Genomic DNA, 21,950 nt, shown 5'->3' on the forward strand with positions numbered 1-21,950 from the left:
ATTCTAAAATTTTACATTTCACTAATCACATTAGTGACCGCACCAGAGCAAGCACACTTTTGCAGCTCCTCCGGAAATGTATCTGAATTACAGAGCTCTATAATTGAATTCTAATCAAATGGGAAGACAGACTAGGATTATACCACTATGTAAAAGAAGAAAGGGGATAGACCACGCTCCAAAAAGTCAGCCGTGGCCAAAAGTTTTGAGAATTACGTAGATATTGAAAATTGGAAAAATTGCTGCTTAAGTTTTTATAATAGCAATTTGCATATACTCCAGAATGTTATGATGAGTGACCAGATGAATTGCATAGTCCTTCTTTGCCATGAAAATTAACTTAATCCCAAAAAACCTTTCCACTGCATTTCATTGCTGTCATTAAAGGACCTGCCGAGATCATTTCAGTAATCGTCTTGTTAACTCAGGTGAGAATGTTGACGAGCACAAGGCTGGTGATCATGTCAGGCTGAGAATGGCAGACTTGAAATGTTAAAAGGAGAGTGATGCTTGAAATCATTGTTCTTCCATTGTTAACCATGGTGACCTGCAAAGAAGCGTGTGCAGCCATCATTGCGTTGCATAACAATGGCTTCACAGGCAAGGATAATGTGGCTACTAAGATTGTACCTAAATCAACAATTTATAGGATCATCAAGAACTTCAAGGAAAGAGGTTCAATTCTTGTAAAGAAGGCTTCAGGGCTTCCAAGAAAGTCCAGCAAGCACCAGGATCATCTCCTAAAGAGGATTCAGCTGCGGGATCGGATTGCCACCAGTGCATGAGCTTGCTCAGGAATAACAGCAGGCAGGTGTGAGCACATCTGCATGCACAGTGAGGCGACGACTTTTAGAAGATGGCCTGGTTTCAAGAAGGGCAGCAAAGAAGCCACTTCTCTCCAAAAAAAAAAACATCAGGGACAGATTGATCTTCTGCAGAAAGTATAGTGAATGGACTGCTGAGGACTGGGGCAAAGTCATATTCTCCCGATGAAGCCCCTTTCCGATTGTTAGGTGCATCTGGAAAAAAGGCTTGTCATGAGAAGAAAAGGTGAGCGCTACCATCAGTCCTGTGTCATGCCAACAGTATAGTGCGGTTGCTTCTCATCCAAGGGAGTGGACTCACTCACAATTCTGCTCAAAAACACAGCCATGAATAAAGAATGACACCCTCACACAGGAACTTCTTACAACAATCCAACAACAGTTTGGTGAATAACAATGCATTTCCCATCACAATGGGGCACCGTGCCATAAGGCAAAAGTGATAACTAAGTGCCTCTGGGACCAGAACGTTGAAATTTTGGGTCCATGGCTTGAAACTCCCAAGATCTTAATCCTATTTAGAACTTGTGGTCAATCCTCAAGAGGCGGGTGGACAAACAAAAACCCACTAATTCTGACAAACTGCAAGAAGTGATTATTAAAGAATGGGTTGCTATCAGTCAGAATTTGGCCCAGAAGTTGATTGAGAGCATGTCCAGTCTAATTGCAGAGGTCCTGAAAAAGAACGGCAAACACTGCAAATACTGACTCTGCATAAATGTCATGTAATTGTCGATAAAAGCCTTTGAAACGCATGAAGTTCTTGTAATACAATTCAGTACATCACAGAAACAACTGAAACAAAGACTGAAAGCAGTTTGACAGCAAACTTTGTGAAAACTAATATTTATGTAATCCTCAAAACTTTGGGCCACGACTGTAGTGGTACAGGCCAGGTACAAAGCGATAGAGATGCGGAGAACCGGATTTAAAGGAATAGTCTATCCTTTTTTCCATATTAAACTATGTTATTACCTTAACTAAGAAGAGTTGATACATACCTCTATCATCTTAGTGCGTGCACGTAAGCGCTGTGGCGCGCGGCGACACTTTGGTAGCATTTAGCTTAGCCCCATTCATTTAATGGTACCAAACAGAGATAAAGTTAGAAGTGTCCAAACATATCAACGTTTTTCTTATTTAAGACGAGTAGTTATACAAGCAAGTATGGTGGCACAAAAGAAAATTTTCACACAATTTACTTATTTGTATAGCGCTGTTTTCACCGTCCTCAAAACAGGCTGATGTCTTCCTTGTTCTATATATCGCCTGGCAGTGAACTTTGAGCTTTATCATTTTACAGGTATTATTTATGCTATTATAGCAACACACTAACTAGGGTTTCAAAAAACCCAGAAAAGACTAATTTTGCCTTTATTTATTAGGTTTGTTTGCTATGGTTCTGTGTTTATCGTTCAAAGGTTTTATTATAATGTAAAATTTAACTGTGAATTTTTTTTTTTAACAAAAATCATAAAAATAAGGCTTTTATAAAAACAATTGATGCAAAAAATGCATACCATCACACAAACCATTCACAATTACTCAATTGGGCTAAAAAATAAGTCTCGCAGTGATAGTAAATAAAGAGCCAGAGTCACAGCCGTAAGAGCCGGCTCTTCTAAAGGAGCCGAGCCAGAAGAGGCGAATGAAAAGAGCCGAACTGCCCATCACTAATATCAATGTCTGGGAAGGGAGTGCCATCTGGTGGAGTACATAGGCACTCCAGTTGACTGATGCGACTTTAAATCTTGGACCTGTTTTCTTCTACTACATGCTACTATCAATATTTTTAGTTTTCCAACAACTGAACTACATTATAATTACAGTTCGTAAGATAAGAGCAACCAGTCCTGTCATGGAAAAGACAATCAACTGAAATTGTAATTATATGGGGTAAAAAAGTATAACTTATACAACAAGTGTGCATTCTGCTCTATGTTTCATCGTCATTTGAAAAAAGTGAAGATAAATTCAAAGGGATTTATATTGTGTTATATGATTTATTCGAACCAAAATTATTTAATGCATGTAAAGGCTCCTTTTAGGCTACCACTTGAATTGTTAAATATTATTGTAATAACTACATATAGCAAATCGTTTTTATCAGAACTATTGCTGAGTATTTTATCTTAACAAAAAAATCTTATTAAACATTCTGATCATTGTCTAGCATTTTTCTATGAACTGGTGAATTTATTTCTACACTTCAGAATATATTTGTCATTAGTAACACCATCACATTTGTACAGTGCCCTTTATAATGTTTTTTTTTTTTTTTTTAACAAAGACATCTTTTGGCTCACTCATTTTCATCGTGTTAACCAATATAATATAAAACGTTGTACACTGTTTATTTCAGGAAATATTTCAGGTTAATTTTCTCTAGACACCTTTAAGACAAGTTTAAGTCCCTATATTTTCTGGTAAATTTAAACAGTAAAAACATCATAAAACAGAAATCAATTCATGGAAAAGTACAAATATACAAACGATAAAAAAATTTTTGATTACAATAATTAAATCAAATTGACAATTATTGTATAAAAACTGGGAAAATGCATCTCAGTGGTATATGTAAAAATTATATTTGTTTTAAGGGTAAAAGAGATACGCCTTTTCATGTGAAGTGGCAAGGTTATTTAGTTATGTTTTGTCTTTACTCTAATAAATACAATCCTTAACCTGTAATAATCAACAATGTAAACAACTAAATAATTGTATTGACTTAAAGAATTATTTTATAAGACAATAAAAATAATACGCGCCAATGTGTCTGACGTAGGCTTGGTGAAGAAAGGGTTAACAGTGTGTAAATGACAAGTTGAAGGGGAAAACGCCTGTGTTCGGCTGAGGCGCTGTTATTTGTTGCAGGTTCACGCTATCGTTAAATTAGGACATGGATTGTTGTTGTGAGACCCATTCGGTTGCTTGTAGAGACTGACCGTGGGACTAGCTAAATAAGATAACCGCCCGTCGATTAGATTATTTTCTGCGAATTCCACAAAGACGTATCGGTTGGGATATCAGGAACGAGGCCACAGACAGACCAAACGGCTTTCAGCTCCAGCGCGAAATGGTCACGTCTACATTATGGCTTTTCATCCTACCAGTAGTATGTCTTCAGCTTTGTGCATTTTCCCGGGGTAAGTGTTTAGTATTTAGTTAAGTAATGGTAACGATTGTTGCCAGGTAAATTTAACCAGAACAATGCCGCGTTCTTCGAAAGTGTAGATTGATATTTTCCTCAGGGGGATTTAAATTTGTCGTAATCAAGCTTCCTGATTAATTCATGATACAAATTAAATATTAGCTTTAGTGTAGGTTATATTTGCTTCATTTTTATTTAGTGTAAGACGTATTTAATTAAATAGTTTATTGGTCGCTCTTTGATAACGTGTAACGTCAGGGCCGTTGGCATGCAGCAATCCTTCTTGAATAAAATAATCTTTATTTCCTAACGCTATGTTACCTTAAGGCTGATTTTCGTTTTTATATCTAATTCTAAAGGCGTATTGGCATATGTCAACGCCTGCCTACATTTGATCTTCCATTTATGATGTAACGTACATGCCTTATATTAAGACATGGCCTTGCTATTAGTTATTTAAATGCTTGTTTAATAAATCCGTTGGCATTTTTCTGACTAAGAACTAACGTTAGGCGTATGAGCTTGCGGTAATTGACAATAAACAGGTGACTCCGGTTAAAGCGCGTACAAGCGATTTGCAGCCACTGTTTAAACCGCAGGTCTTTTGGGCCGGTTATTCACGATTGCAGCTATAAACTCAGGGCTTGCGTAAAGGAATCGTTTTTACTTACTTTTTTTAACACTGTAAAATCGTATAAATGTGAGTAAACCATCAGGGCACGAGGCGCGTTTTTTTTTTTTAGCTGAGCTAACAGTTACGTCTTACAAAAGCAGTGAAGGGCAAAGCTGTTTGTCTTACGCATGTGCAAATGAAAAGAGCAGATAGATCACAATAACAAGTCACGCAGGAAGAATTAGGTTGCGTTTTTTCAGAGGTTGATATAGATTTATGTTCAAATTCTGTGCATGTCTGCATGTATGTATGTATGTATGTATATGTGAACGTATTTAAATAAGGAATGTTTTTGTCTTAATAATCTAGGCCACAACCTGCTACCTTAATACTTCTTAGGTTGGTGCAAATTCTGGATGGGTAACTAAACATTTGCTGGTTTCAGAGTTTTCAGATTAATTATCTTTACCACAGTGCTGTTGAACATGATGCCTTAAAGGGATAGTTCGGCCAAAAACGATATTAAACCCATTATTTACTCACCCCCAAGCTGTCCGAGTTGCATATGTCCATCGTTTTTCAGACAAACACATTTTCGGATATTTTAGAAAATATTTTAGATCTTTCTGTTGATTAAATGTAATGTTACGGGGTCCAGCAATAGTCCACGACCTTCAAGTCCAAAAAAGTGCGTCCATCCTTCACAAATTAAATCCAAACGGCTCCAGGATGATAAACAAAGGTCTTCTGAGGGTAATCCGTGCGGTGTTGTTGTAGAAATATCCATATTTAAAATGTTATTAACGTAATTAACTACCTTCCGGTTTCGCCGCCATCTTAGACTCAGGAGAGAGTATTAGCGTAGTGTACGCACTTTTCTTAGTGACGTATGACAAATTCGGAGGGCGGGGGACAGAGCAGCAACAGAGAAACCGCTGTATGCTGCGTAAGCGCTCATCCTGAATGCGGATGACTCTAAGATGGCGGCGAAACCGGAAGGTAGTTAATTACGTTAATAACATTTTAAATATGGATATTTCTACAACAACACCGCACGGATTACCCTCAGAAGACCTTTGTTTATCATCCTCGAGCCGTTTGGATGTAATTTGTGAAGGATGGACGCACTTTTTTGGACTTGAAGGTCGTGGACTATTGCTGGACCCCGTAACATTACATGATTTAATCAACAGAAAGATCTAAAATATTTTCTAAAATATCCGAAAATGTGTTTGTCTGAAAAACGATGGACATATGCAACTCTGACAGCTTGGGGGTGAGTAAATCATGGGTTTAATATCGTTTTTGGCCGAACTATCCCTTTAAAATGTAATCCCTGTAAAAGAGTGCTTAAAGCCATTTTGGATGACAAGAATCTGATTAATTGGTTTTAATTAGTACCACTCTGTTGATGTGAGAGAGACTATGTTCACACTGTCTGTTTACGACCGATATGCATTTTTTGGGGGCCGATACAGATATTAGAGAGTAACAAGATATCGGCAGATATTCTTTATCTGTATATTATAGTACAGTACACATATACTACACTATATTAGGGCTGTAACGATTTATCGTGCAAATGTGCGTTTTCTCAATGAATCGATTCGAATGAATTACGGTGAAATGCCGCCACATCCAAAAGCCAGGGGGCGCTCTCGTGCAGAGACACCCTTTGTGCCACAGAAGAAGCAGCATTACAAACACTATGCCAGGAAATGTCTACAGGAATATTTATATCGCCGTTCTTCAGATTGTTTCAGGTATTTTCATGATAATAAAGAATATTTTGAATGATTTTGTTTAACGAGTGTTGCTTTTTTAAATGCAAGTTATAAACGACTCCAACTCATAATGATTTTAGATTGATAAGGACTTCCTTCTGATCACAGAGCCGTAGTACACGCACAAGCTGTGCATGAAACACACAATCGCAGCCTTGCGATGCAGAATCGATTTTAGACAGGTCTTTTTAATGGGACACACGATTTTTCGTTACAGCCCTACTGTAGTATACTGGGCTCTATGCTAACCTTTTTCCCAATGAGTACATGTGCTCCTAAATGAAAAAATTTAGGAGCACACAAAGAAATATAGGAACACAGTGAAAAAAGTTGATTAAACTGCTCAATTCAAAATTAGTGCATTGTAAGATGTCCAAGTTCTACATACAGACATGTTTGTATCTTCTATTTTAAAACGGCATAACAACATAAGTGCATTGTAAGATGCCCTAGTAAGCTTTATTCTACATTTAAAGGGGTAAATAAGAGTCATATCACACTTATTGAGAATTTAACTTATTTACTCACTTAAGTAGCCTACACATAACACAAAAAGTTTACAATATGGAACATAACATTGTTTTATGGTGTTTTTGTCAAAACTAATTATTTCACTACCCCTATTTAAACTACAACGGCCATCTTAATAATTGGCAAACAGTAGGCTAGTTTCGAATAAGAGAAATTGTACTTTTAGATTTCACAAGAGCAGTAAAATCAGGTGTATGTTTGTCAGTGCGATACACATACAGTGCTGGGCTGTGAGCGATGGACGATTAACTGTTACTCGTTTTAATTGCATTCTTGTGTGAGAACGATGACTCGCATAATATTTGAGCCTTTGTCTGCTTAAAATTTCGGAGAAAAGCCAGGATCTTTATCTCTAGTTCACAAAATCGTTTCAACGCGTTTCCTTTATTAACACATCTAACGTCATTGTGGATAGCAAGTCATAATTGAGCCGACATATCAGACAACTGTCGGAAAAGGTGCTGTTGTAAGCTGGAAATGACAAATAAACTTAAAACAAATAGTCCGTCGTCTTTTAAAGTCACCACTGTCAGTCATAGCATCTTGAGACGTGGGCGCGATCGTTGAGGCTCGCGTTGCGGACCAAAGCGCAAATATAAAGTCACGTGACTTGCGCTCTGCATCTCATGCTGTATGAGATGAAACAGATGCACGAGCATCAACTCGTAACTGTAATTGCGACCCCATCCTCTTGTATGCTTTTCATGTAAAATCAATGCTATGCTTCGCTTCATTGCGCTGTTGTTCAGTGTATTGAGAACAGCCCGTCACTTGCACACTGTGCTCCTAAATTATTTTACAAGTTCGCATATAACTATTTTTAAGACGCAAATGCGAGTGAAATGCTCGCACTGTAGAGCCCTGGTATAATATACTCAGTATATTATACTACAGTACTGTACATAGAATACACTATACTGTATACATTAACAGAATATACCATATATAAATAAATAATTTTTTTGCAATGTTCTGTCACAAATGTGGTGATCAAACACTTAAAATTACATGACATTTCCGCTCTGTGTTTGTGCTGCGTGTTCTGCTCTGTTGTTAACGGCACATAACGTTAAGTAACATTGTTTGAAATTTAACTTGTCAAGTTGGACAACTAATTTTCTCTTACACTTGTCCTTCAAAAAAATCCACTTGTCCCGGACTAGTGTTGTTTTTGGCAGCCTGTTTTCATTTTAGTTTTAGTCTAGTCTTTGTGTCAAGCTGTCATTTTAGTTTTTATTAGTTTTAGTCACGTCATACTCTTTTTAGTCTAGTCAAGTTTTAGTCGACTAAAATTCTTGCCATTTTAGTCTTATTTTAGTCAGACTTATCCATTACTGTTTTAGTCGACGAAAACTGATGACATTTTAGTCTAGTTTTAGTCAGTGAAATTGTATTTAGTCTCTTTTTAGTAATCCAATTCTATTTAACCCATATAGTATAATGACCTAATAGTATTATAGACAAAACAATATTTTCTTTTAGCCAAACCCATTTCAAACAAAAGTTATATTATTGTTATCTTATAGACCCAAGAATACATCCATTCCAGACATGGAAGATGCTCTGATTTGAATAGATATTTATTTTACTATCCTCTGAGTGAGTGACTTGACTGTTCGTAAGAGTCTACATAAAAGTCTACATAATCAAAACAAAAGTAGTCTAAGCAACACACACACACACACACACACACACACACACACACACACACACACACACACACACACACACACACACACACACAACGTCAAATGGGTCACACACAACTATAGTATGTGTGAGAATAGAAATATGCTATTGTTAACATTTATAATTGTATTTTGACAGCAGCACAAACTACAATCATACATATGTAATTATATATTATTATAGTTTATATTTCTGCATCTGTACGTTACCACCAGTGTACCTAATGGACTTTGGCTTAATCTAATGTGACAACGCTGATCTTAAATGTCAGTATAAATCCAAGCAATTTTGGAGAATTACTAAATGTTTTTCTTGTAAGTAAATTAAAAGTCAGCTTTAAGAAAACAGCAGATGTCTATTAAGAAAAGCAAAGTTGGTATGTATGGTTATGTTCTCAACAGTACAGGTGTTTGATTGATTTAATACTCAAGTATTCAGCGAAGTATGTTTTGTTTATTTAAATAATAAATAAGTGTAGTTATTAAGCATATACAAAACAACGAATGTCTTTAGCATAGATATATTTACAATGTTTCAAAACGCAATGCAGCACAATGTCATTTAAACAACTGTTACATGATATAAATTTGTACATTGTTATACTGGTGGTGTCAGCAATCAAAGCTATAGATTTTAACAGGCTTGTTGAACTGACCTGAAAGTGATGCACGGGATTTATTTTGGACTTTTCTTTTACATTTGGAGCCAGAATGCTGCATCTTCCCGGTCGGAATCGCCGTGCGGCTACAGCTTTTCTCATGTAGTGGAAGTGTTTTGTGCAGCATTAAGTGGAAATGTGTTTATCTTCAACAGCGACTGCCATGAAGAGTCGTGTCCATAAAAGGGAGAGGATCTTAGGTGCACGAGCAAGGCTTGTGGACCAACTCCGCTTCACCTCTGTAACCGCCCCCGTTTCTCCGCTTTCCGCATGTTTCGCGGTTGCCGCGTACACTGTTTGAAATGCCCATTAACGTGCAAATGGAGGCGTATGATATCAAAGCATCGCGAGAGCAGACTGCTCCGCATGCTTTCTACTCACTCTCGCGGTACTTTCATGTTTTGATTTATCTACGCAGCGCCAACAACACACGTGATCACCTGCAGTCAGGTGGTGGGGGCGCGGAGATGCTGAGATGGGTAAAAGACGAAATAACGTTATAACATTTCGTCTCGTCTCGTTTTGGTCAACGAAAATGAAGAGACATTTTAGCTTAGTTTTTATTTTGTAAACCACTTTTAGTCTCGTTTTTATTCGTCAACAATATTGCATTATACATTTTATTATAGTCATCGTCACATGACCAGCATTTTCGTTACGTCTCGTCTTGTTTTCGTCACGTGAAAAAGGTTCGTTGACGACTATATTTCGGCATACTTTTCGTTGACGAAAGCAACACTATCCCGGACAAGCCTCTCTCTCTCTCTCTCTCTCTCTCTCTCTCTCTCTCTCTCTCTCTCTCTCTCTCTCTCTCTCTCTCTCTCTCTCTCTCTCTCTCTCTCTCTCTCTCTCTCTCTCTCTCTCTCTCTCTCTCTCTCTCTCTCTCTCGGAGTGCATGCTGGGAGTGTTTTGAGAGCGGTGGTGGGTGAGACCTGAGCTCTGTATATCCTCATATTTCTACATTTTTGGATTTTTTCTGTTTCTAATTTCTTGCATGGTTTGGAAGTTTATACTTTAAGCACTTTAGTAGAGACTGCGCAGGGAGATGGCGTCTCACGAGGAGACGCCATCGTTATCTTTGCGAAATTGTTTCAGGTGTGTACCTGAAGACGGCGTCTCAGTGGAAGACGTGCTTGTTTCCACCGGGGAAGAAGTCGGACATGAAAACATAGTGTCCGCTTCCCGCATGAATAAGGCTGTAGTGATTTTCGTAAAGGATCACAAACTTGTTAATCGTGTAATCGAAACTGGCCTAGTTATAAATGAAAATCTTGTTCAGGTTACCCCTTTGTATGCTCCGTCTGCAAGAATTACTGTATCAAATGTTCCGCTGTTTATTCCCGACGATGCTTTGGAACGAGAATTGTTACGCTTTGGCAAATTTGCGAGTGGTTTTAAAACAATCCCTCTGGGCTGCAAACACCCGTCATTAAAACACGTTAAATCTTTCAGGAGACAAGTGTTTATGTTTCTGGATTCTCCAGAAAATACGATGGATGTTTCTTTTCGCGTGCGACATGACGGGAGAACCTTTATGGTATATGCGTCTACTGGACATTTGCGATGTTTCGAATGCGGTGACCTTGGCCATAAAAAGTTTACATGCCCACATCGCGAACACGCAGCAGAGAGCAGGCCTGGTGTCTCAGGTGAGGGAAATGTGTCGGAGGTTTCAGTTCAGGGAGATGAATCCACATCATCTAAACCGGTGAGTAATACTGATGCGGCGCCGTCCGCTACAAAAACACTTGATAACGTTATTTCTTCCGATGTTAGAGATGTAAGTGAAAGTCAAAGTGATGAATGTATCAGTAGTGTTGAGCAAAACATCACAAGTGATGAACCACAAGAAAACAATGTGATGCAGGCGGGACCTAGTTCTAGTTTTGGTGTGGAAGCTGGTCATATGGAGTTGAGTCAAAAAGCTTTGTGTTCTAGTAATGATACAAGTGTAAGGGATGATGTATCGGATGACAATGGTTCTATTGATTTTGATTGTGATTCACAAGCAGGCTCTGTGTGTGGACCTGAAGGCACTTCTCAGGATATGAATAAAGATTCCTCCTTATATACATTAGAGGAAATCAATAGCTTTCTTGATGACACATTTGGAAGACAAGTTAATATTAAAGACTTTTTTCCTGATGTAGAAAAATTTGAGAGATCTGTGGCCTTCTACTATAAAAATGTAAGTCATGATCTGTTGAGTGAAAAGAAGCGATTTCGTTTGAAAAAACATATTACTTCCATTAGAAAATACAGAAAAGTGGATAAAAAGAGGAAACTAAAAGCTTTTTTGTAAACTACTAACTATGCATCACGCGGTGTTCCTTTTTTGCTGCTCTTTTCTGTTCTTTCTCTATCCCTTCCTTCTTTTGTATATGGATTCATTGAGGGTGGGATCACTAAATATTAATGGAGCAGTGTTTCCCACAGATCTGAAATTTACTTGTGGTGGTAGCTGGTGAAAAGGGCGATCATTATTATCCACCGACAAAAAATGGTCTACTATACATGTAACAAAGAACTAATAATGTGTAACACAACACAATACTTTGATTTATAAAACATTCATATTAATTTCACATTATAGTTCATTAATCTAACCACCCCAAACTTTTTTTGCCATAAACAAAGCTGACACTGTTTGTCAAAGCACCACGAAAACACTTTATGTTTTTGCACTGATATATGAAGCAATTTGATGACCCCTTTTATCAAACTCAATTATATACAATACCATGTATACTATAGCCTATATAGACAGTGCAGGTCTATAGATTATAAATGTGACTGATGTTATAATGGTAATAATTTATATTAGATAGGCACTTTTACTGCTTCTGCTTTCTATTTCTCTTTTGCCGATTAAAAAAAGCTTAATCCACTAATTATTTCAGATTTAAAAGTCTACTTGCTGTCCCGATGACAGACTTTACATTACAGCTTTGCGTTTTTTATATCCTGAGTCAGCTAGAGCTTTGCTCATTCAGTATTAGCACTGCTTTTTGCTACAATCTCTGTGCAAACTGTTTAGATTTTAGTAAAGATATTGTCTATTAATAGTAAGATTAAAAAATATGATAAAGAAAATGAAGCGGCGCGTGGTCGTGACAAGAGCCAGTTGCTATCGCCATAGAAACCGGAGGCACGCTAAGACAGCCCTCGAGCTTTAGCGCGGTAGCGCTCACGGCCGTTCTCCGATCGATTCGGGTTTTACACACAATATTAATCAGACTTGGGACCCGAAGTAATGAACTAGGACCGACCCGGACCCATCTGACCATTTAAAATATAAACCCGGAACCGTACGGGTCCCGCGTCCCCAGTGAAGAAAGACCTCTAATGGTAAAACTCTGCTCAAGTTCAGAAACATGAAAGGATACAATGTGACACTGAGGATGCTTCGCGTCGCGCCCAATTCATTGAGAAACAGAGAGCACGTGAACGGACACTCAACCGGAGAGACACAACGTGCTTGCACGCAAAAAGAAGCCAACTTAGATGCTATAAACACGTATAGACATAAGCATATGCGACCATTTTGGTCGCAGTGTGTTCCCTGGCTGCTCCGTATGTGCTGCTGCAGTTGATCCAGTTTGCCGCGCTGGATGATGAGTTTATGACGCGTGCATCATCTTCACGGTCACCCGACCCCCACCTCTCTCTCGCGCGCTCTCTCTCGCGCTCTCTCTTTTGCTCCAAAACACGGGTCATCCAGTCGAGTTAAGAAAATACGGAAATTCGTAAAGTGATTTTTTTACCTGGGCGCGTCGCAATTTACCTGGGCGCAGCGCCCAAGTAGAGCCTATGTATGGGAAACACTGAAGGGATAGGCACAAAAGAGCCTTGGTGTCTGAGATAATGCATCAAAAAAAGTTAACTGTTATATTGTTACAAGAAACGCATAGCGATGTTGATAATGAAGTTGAGTGGGGAATGTGGTGGAAGGGTCATCATATCCTTAGTCATGGCACAAATCTGAGTGCAGGAATTGCTTTTCTCTTTATGTCAGATAAAAAGATTAGTATTTTGAAAACTGAAGAATTTGTAAAGGGTCGTCTTGCTCTTGTCAAAGTTGATATTGAAGGGCTTATCTTTTACTTTATAAATGTTTACGCACCAAATCTGGGACATGAAAGAATTCTTTTCTTTAATATATTGAATAATGTTTTAAAACAAGATTTTAGTGATGGGAATATTATTATTGGTGGAGACTGGAATTGCACGGTAGGGTTGCCGCGGTGACAGAATTTTCTCACCGGTTAATCGGCGCGTCACAAACCCGGTGATCCCGGTTTCACCGGGTGGGAGGGGCTTATAAATGCGCATGCAGACGTACACATTTTACTTTCACTTTTGAATTACGCAACTGTTTAAATGCAGTGCTTGCGTACGCTGCGTTAAATCGCGTATGCATTTGTGTGCAATGCGAGTGCAACAGCTGGTTTAATTAAGTGCTTAAGTCAATGTGCCCATGTAATTCTCACAGAACCCCTCAGTCCCAAGCAGAGCAACCGGCTACTTCTCCATAAAGCGCTGCTTGAATGATGGCTTTATTATTTTTCTTGATGAAAAACACCAGAACAAAACGATCTCGGTTATATTAAACATCATTTATGTATATTATGACAAAAACGAGTAAGCACGCGGCTTCTGCCTTCGTCTGTTCAGTCAGCTCGCCTCGCAAACTCTGACAGGAATAAATGAAATCTGACACCTGCTGCTCTCTGTGATGTGACGCGCGTTCAGCTCCGCTAAATTCACTCAGCAGACACTTTCAGTTGTAAGTGTTTGCTCTCTCTAACGAAACTAAATGATGCAATTACACGAAAATATCAAAACGACGGTGAAAGACGGTGTCGCGGTGGGCAAGTGATCTAACCGGTGAGAGGCTGAAGCACCGGTTATCACCGTTTCACCGACCATCGCGGCAAGCCTATTGCACGGAAAAGTTTACTTTTGACCGTGTAAATGAGGAACCTCATATCGCTTCTTCTATTCTTTTGTCAAAATTAATGAGGGAAGCTGAATTGTTGGACATGTGGAGAATTAAACATCCAGTAGAGAGACAATATACTTGGGTTAAAATGTCTGACAATCAGGTTAGTGCTGCCCGATTAGACAGAATTTATGTTTCAGAGTCTTTTAATAATAGAGTTATTGATTGTTGTATTTCACCTGTGGGATTTTCTGACCATCACCTTGTGTTTATCTCAGTTAATATGATACAGTCTTTAAGAAAATCCTCATATTGGCATTTCAATGCTAAGTTGGTGCAGGATTCATCTTTTTGTGAACATTTTGTAACTTTTTGGAATCAGTGGAGAACAAAAAAGGCAGATTTTGAAAACTTAAAGCAGTGGTGGGAAGTTGGCAAAATCCATATTAAAACATACTGTCAACAATATACTGCATACTCTACTGCCATAGAAAGAGAAACAGTTCAAAGACTTGAAAAAGACATTGATTCTATAGAAACTGCAGTGTTACAAAGAAATGACACAACCATGATTAATAATTTGCAGCAGAAAAAGACGCAGTTAAGCTCTTTATTGAATGAAAGGGTGAAGGCAGCCCTGGTAAGAGCACGTTTTACATCAGTTGCCGATATGGATGCCTCAAGTACTTTCTTTTTTAATCTGGAAAGATCAGTGGCACAGCACAAACAAATGCTATGTCTGCGGCTTCCTGATTGAAAAATAACCAACAATATTATAGAAATGCGTCGTCACGCTGTTGATTTTTATTCTTGTTTATATAAGGCTGAACAATGTAACTCTGATTGTGCTGAACAGTTGTGTCAGGATCTGCCAAAAATAGACTCTGAATCAAAGACTGCCTTGGAAGCCAACATTTCTTTTCATGAACTCAGTAATGCTGTTGGACAGTTAAAATCTGGTCGTTCCCCTGGCATTGATGGACTGACTTCTGAATTTTATAAACATTTTTGGAAGTGCATCGGTATGGACCTCTTTGGAGTTTTTTGTGAAAGTTATAGGGATGGTTCTTTACCAACTTCATGTCAGCGCGCTGTATTGTCTCTCTTACCAAAAAAGGGAGACTTAACGCTCTTAAAGAACTGGAGACCTGTCGCCTTATTAACAACAGAATACAAACTTCTATCAAAATGTATTGCTAATAGACTTAAGAAATACCTACATTTGATAATTCATCAAGACCAAACCTACTGTATTCCAAAACGATCAATAATGGACAATCTTTTCCTGGTGAGAGATGTCTTGGATATTTGCAAAACATGTAATGATGAGGTTGGGATATTAACACTAGATCAAGACAAAGCTTTTGATCGTGTAGACCATAAATACCTCTTTAATTTGCTTGAAGGTTTTGGTTTTGGTAAAAAATTTATAAAATGGATACAACTTTTATATAATGGAGCTTCTTGTATGGTTTAGCTTGGTGGTGGTTTAAGTAGGCCTATTTCAGTCTTAAGAGGTATAAGACAAGGTTGTCCCTTATCAGGGCAATTGTACAGCATTGCAATTGAACCATTTCTTTTTCACATACGAAAAGCTTTAAGTGGCCTATCATTACCTACTATGTCTCAGCATTTAAGAATTACGGTTACTGCATATGCTGATGATGTCACAGTGTTTGTAAATGACCAGAATGATATCAATGTTTTAACTGAGATAATTGACATGTATGAAAAGGCATCATCAGCCAAAGTAAACTGGGAAAAGACTGAAGGCTTTTGGGCAGGTAAAAGAGATGTAAAAAGGTTCCCAAAACTACCCAGTAACTTAGTATGGAACACAAGTGGACTAAAAATATTGGGTGTATTTTTGGGATCTGAGGAATATCAGAAAAAGAATTGGGAAGGGGTATTGGAGAGAGTGTGCACCAGACTGTCAAAGTGGCGATGGCTGTTGCCACAGATGTCTTATAGGGGGAGAGTTTTAGTTGCTAACAATTTGGTTGCTTCTGCTTTGTGGCACAGATTTATTGTGCTACAGCCACCTGCTGGACTAATTCAAGAAATTCAAAGGAAACTAGTGACATTTTTTTGGTCTGGACAGCACTGGGTTCGTTCAGCTGTTCTCTTTTTACCAGTTCAAGAAGGGGGGCAAAGTCTAGTTGACATCAAATCTAGACTGATGGCCTTTCGTTTGCAAGCTGCCCAAAGACTACTTTACATCAATGATAGTGCTTGGATAAATACAGCAATTGCTTTGCTAAAAAGGGCAGGAAACATGGGAATTGATAGACATTTGTTCCTTATGGACTTGAATGAAACCATTTTAAAAGATCTGACCCCTTTCTACAGGTCCATGATGGAAGCCTGGAAAGTATTTTGTGTTACAAGATCAATGGAAACATGTGCAGGTTTTTGGCTTTTTGAAGAACCATTGTTTTTTAATAAATTTTTACCCTCTAGACATTTACACTCCACTTTTTTGACATCACGACTGACAGCAGCTGGATGTGTGAAATTGGGCCATCTTCTTAGTATCAGTGTGGACAATCTGAGTGAAAGAACTGGGATAAAATCTACTCGATTTTTGAAACAGCTCACCGATGAAGTGCTTGGGGAACTGAACTTTGATCAGCGGCTTTTCATTAATGATTCTAATCATATTGATGACTGGAAAACTGGATGTGAATATCATTTTCCAACCCTAATGGTAGCTGCTGACTCAGGACAATGGCAGGAGGAGGAAAATCTCATATTGTCCTTCAGTACTCCTCAGCTGGGCAGTTTTGAGTCTGCTGAGAAAACAGCACTGTATGTGACTTGTGTCAAAGTGACCAATGCACAATCCTTGTCTGGAGTGATTTTATCTAGATGGACTGAATTTTTTAGAGATAATACCTCCCCCAAAGGCTGTTGGCGATCATTGTATAAACGGCCAATTGACAAACGAACAGGAGATTTGCAATGGCGCATAGTTCATGGCGCAATAGCAACAAATAGACATGTGGTGCACCTTAATCCAAATACAACAGTGGGCTGTCTGTTTTGTTCTGAAAGTGAATCTGTTTTTCATCTGTTTGTACAATGTACACGGCTGGGCAATATGTTTACCATCTTAACTCAATGGGCATCAGCCTTGGGTGAAGATTTTTCTTATCAACTGTTTATATAGGACCAAAATATTCGGTCAGTCGCAAAAATGCTTTGGTTTTATTAAATTATGTGTTTGGTATTGCTAAACTGGCTATTTGGAAAACAAGGAAGAATAAGATGCTGGGCAGAGATACATTAGATCCTTTTTTAATGTTTCTGGGGTTGATGAAATCAAGACTCAAGATTGAATATGCCTACTATAAACTTACAGGTTGTTTACCAATGTTTGTGAATATATGGGCTGGAAATGAGGTACTTTGCACAGTTGATGAAAATGATGATTTAGTGATCAGCTTTTAACTATTTTTTTTGTGGATGGTTAAATGTTTCAAAAATTGTGATTTGTGAAATGTAAGAATGTAGAATTGTAACAGAGTTTTTGGTCTTGCCTATATGGTAAAAATAAAGGAGAATTTAATTCTCTCTCTCTCTCTCTCTCTCTCTCTCTCTCTCTCGGGTTTCCGGTGGTGCGAGCGAGTGAGCGAGTGGTGGTGAATGGGGAGCTAGCGTGTGGCGAAAAGTTTGTTACACTGTTGGGGTGATCTTTTTTTCTACGCTTTCTCGCGTTTTACATGAGAAAGGTAAGACATAATTTACTCTATCTTTCAGTTTTTTGGTAGCGAAGGGCTGAGTGAATACCTTTTGAACTTGTGCGGGCAATGGCGTCCTCTGTGACGCCGCCGCTGTCCATCGGACACGGGATTCGGTTTGTTACCGATCCCGGGGTTACGATGGAATCGGCTTTGCTTGCAGTTGGTGAGCAAATTGGTTATAATAGTATAGCCTATGCATCCCGAATGAACAAGGCGGTGGTTGTTTTTTTTGAAAGAGGAGCGTCTAGTTCATGAGTTGATTGAAAGTGGTGTTTTCATAAATGATTTGTTTATTCAAGTGTCGCCACTATCAGTGCCATCCACAAGAATAGTCATATCAGGGGTTCCACCTTTTATCCCTAATGATTTGATTGAGAAAGAACTACGCAGATTTGGTAAGTTTGCGAGCGGATTTAAAACGGTGACTCTCGGTTGTAAGGATGCGCGTTTAAAACACGTGATTTCACTACGGAGGCAAGTTTTCATGTTTTTGGATAATCCGACAAATTCTTTGGACATCTCCTTTAAGGTAAAATATGATGGTGGACATTATATGGTTTTTGCTAGTTCAGGAAGTATGAAATGTTTTGAATGTGGTGATGTGGGGCATAAGCGTCTTAATTGCCCACATAGAGAACATGCTGAAAATGCAGAGCATCCCATTGGACGACTGAATGTTAGATCAGAGGAAACTGAAGTTCCCAGTAATGTTTCTATTGTGCAGGATGAACAAGTGCATAGTGAAACTAATGTGGAAGCAGCAAAAAGTACAGATGAAGTAGCAGCTGAGGGACTAGAACAGTCAACATCGGTTGATTCTGATGTCATGGTTTCAAAAACTGTTGAACATACAGGGAGTAAAATTGATGAAAGTGAAAACTTGAGAGTGGGTGTATCTGTGCAGCAGAATGTTCATTTTGAAACTAAGGAGAAGGAAGGGCTGTTTTTGTCAAATAGTCAAGCGAGTAGTCTTGTAGAAAGTGATATGGATGAAATGGATCAGGATGAGTCTGATGGAGAAAGTGTTGATGGATATAGTAAGATGAGAGATTTGTATTCTCTGGAGGATATAAATCATTTTCTGGATGAAACATTTGGACAGTCTGTGAAGGTTGATGATTATTTTGCTGACACAGACAAATTTATCAGGTCAGCAACATTATTGCAAAAGATGGTCAGTTTTGATTTATTGGATGAAAGGAAGAGATACCGTTTGAGAAAACATGTTACAACTTTGAAGAAAGCAGCTAAGTTAAATATAACTAGGAAGGGCAAAAAGGCTTTAACAAAAATAAAATGATGTCAACCTTTATCATGAATAACGCTTGGAGGTTACTTTTTGGCTGTCTGTCCCTCTTTCTCTTTTTTTCTATGGGAGGTCTAAGAGTGGGCTCTTTGAATATAAATGGTGGGAGGGATAGACAGAAGAGGGAAATGGTAAAGGAGATAGTTAAAATTAATAATCTTGACGTATTACTTTTGCAAGAAACTCATAGTACAATGAAAGATGAAGTTGATTGGGGTTTATTTTGGGGAGGACAACTTTTTCTAAGCCATGGAAGTTCAGTTAGTGGAGGGGTTGCAATTTTGTTCTCTAGTCAATTAAAAATAAATATTTTAAGCTCTAGTGATATAGTTAAAGGTCGAGCTTTAATGACTAAAGTTAATATAGAGGGTTCCATTTTTTGTTTCATAAATATCTATGCACCTAATGTTGGGGCTGAAAGGATTAATTTTTTTAATGATATAAAAAACTTTTTAGAAAAAAATGATTGTGATTATCTTTGGTGGTGATTATAATTGTACGATTGATTTTAATGTTGATAGGATTAGTGAGGAGCCACATTTACAATCTAGCAAAAACTTAAAAAGTCTAGTACTTCAATTTGATTTAATAGATGCATGGAGAATTAAAAATCTAAATGTGAAACAGTTTACATGGGTAAAAATGTTGGATGGTAAAGTGAGCGCAGCTAGATTGGATAGAATTTACTTGTCACAAGATTTAAGATCAAAACTAATTGACAGTAAAATTATACCGGTTGGCTTCTCAGATCATCATCTTATTGTTGTGAATTTACTTTTAAAACATGAAGCTAATAAGTCTCAATGGCATTTTAACAATAAGTTGCTCCAAGATGTAGCTTTTTGTGAGAGCTTTAAGATTTTTTGGGAGAAATGGAAGGAAAGTAAACATTCTTTTGAGTCACTAACTAGATGGTGGGAAGTTGGCAAGACTCAAATAAGAATTTTTTGTCAGCAGTATACTTCTTTTTCTACTGTTATGTTAAAACGGGCCATAAATGACCTTGAAGAGTCTATAAAACAAATTGAAAGTCACATTTTAAATGGTGGAGCTGCTGAAAGTAATAAAGATTTACAAAAGAAAAGAATGGCATTGAGTTCTATGCTACAAGAAAGGGTTAAAGGTGCCCTTGTGAGGTCAAGGTTTATTCAATTAAAAGACATGGATGCCTCAAGTACTTTTTTCTTTGATTTGGAGAAATCCATTGTGAGAGATCAGAGAATGTCATGTCTGAGATGTCCTGATGGGAATATTACAACAGATGGAGTGGAAATGAGGAGATGTGCAAGGGCTTTTTATACAGACTTGTATGGCAAGGAACAATGTGATGAAGGCTGTGTACAGGAGCTGGTGGAGGGTCTTCCCAAGCTCAGTAAAGTTGAGCAAGCGGAGCTGGATAAAGAAATAACTCTGGAAGAACTTACTATTGCCGTCAACCAGATGAATTCAGGGCGTGTTCCTGGAATTGATGGACTTAGTATTGATTTTTATAAGCACTTTTGGGGACTTATTGGACATGATCTACATGAAGTTCTTGCGAGCTCCTTTAAAGACAATCTACTTCCCACTTCCTGCAGAAGAGCAGTTTTAGCTTTACTTCCTAAAAAAGGAGATTTAACTAACTTAAAGAACTGGAGACCCGTAGCTCTCTTATGCACCGACTACAAAGTTTTGTCTGGACTGAAGCCTTATATAGGCTTGCTTGTACATATGGATCAGACTTACTGTATCCCAGATCGATCTATAATGGACAACTTATTTTTAACAAGGGATATTCTGGATGTGTGCAAAGTGTATGATCAAAAGGTTGGGATTTTATCCCTTGACCAAGAAAAGGCCTTCGACAGAATTGATCATAATTTCTTGTTCTCTGTTTTAAAAGCTTTTGGGTTTGGGGAGAGTTTTATAGCCTGGGTAAGCCTCCTTTACAATGAAGCTACATGTATGGTGAAGGTGGGAGGAGGGCTTAGTCGCCCAATAGCAGTTGAAAGGGGCATAAGACAAGGTTGTCCTATTTCTGGGCAACTTTATTCATTGGCTATTGAGCCCCTTTTATGTTTTTTAAGAAATAATTTGACTGGGTTTAATTTTCCTGGCTGTAAGTTTGACTCTCCTCTGGTTGTTTCTGCATATGCTGATGATATTAATGTTTTTATCAAAAATGATGATGATGTACATGAAATTGTAAAGGTTTTAAAAATTTATGAGAACGCTTCTTCATCGAAGGTCAATTGGGATAAAAGTGAGGCTTTGCTAGTTGGCAATTGGGAAAGGGTTTTAATACCCTGTCTACCTGGTGGCTTGAAATGGAGAAATGATGGGTTAAAAGTTTTAGGTATTTTCTTTGGCACACAGCAGTATGTTGAAAAGAACTGGGAGGGTTTAATAGAGAAGACCAGTGCAAGAATTGCCAAATGGAAATGGTTATTGCCCCAAATGTCGTATAGAGGACGTGTTTTAGTCCTTAATAATTTAGTTGCTTCCATGTTATGGCATAAATTTACGGTTTTAAATCCACCAAAAGCATTAGTACAAAGTTTGCAAAGAAATATGTTGAATTTTTTTTGGTCGGGTTATCATTGGATTAGAGCTGTAGCACTTTATCTCCCCCTTTGTGAGGGGGGACAGGGTCTCACTGATCTATCTTCACGCATAGTGGCTTTTAGATTGAAAGCTGCTCAGAGTTTTTTATATGGAAGTGGTTTAAGA

At 38.1% G+C, this 21,950-nt stretch overlaps 1 protein-coding gene across 4 annotated transcripts in view; it reads left to right on the plus strand.

The window, feature by feature from the left end:
* Positions 1-3,625: 3,625 nt before the first annotated feature.
* The window catches only part of vldlr (very low density lipoprotein receptor), a 232,424-nt gene continuing 214,099 nt past the window's right edge, over positions 3,626-21,950 (plus strand). For all 4 annotated transcript variants that reach the window (XM_065290193.2, XM_065290194.2, XM_065290195.2 and 1 more), the window contains exon 1: positions 3,626-3,970. In XM_065290193.2, the coding sequence (XP_065146265.1) occupies positions 3,918-3,970 (53 nt within the window). In that variant the 5' untranslated portion in view covers positions 3,626-3,917. The remainder of the gene's footprint in view (positions 3,971-21,950) is intronic.

This window comes from Paramisgurnus dabryanus, chromosome 10 (genome assembly GCF_030506205.2).
Source record: "Paramisgurnus dabryanus chromosome 10, PD_genome_1.1, whole genome shotgun sequence".
NCBI classification, from domain to species: Eukaryota; Metazoa; Chordata; class Actinopteri; order Cypriniformes; family Cobitidae; genus Paramisgurnus; species Paramisgurnus dabryanus.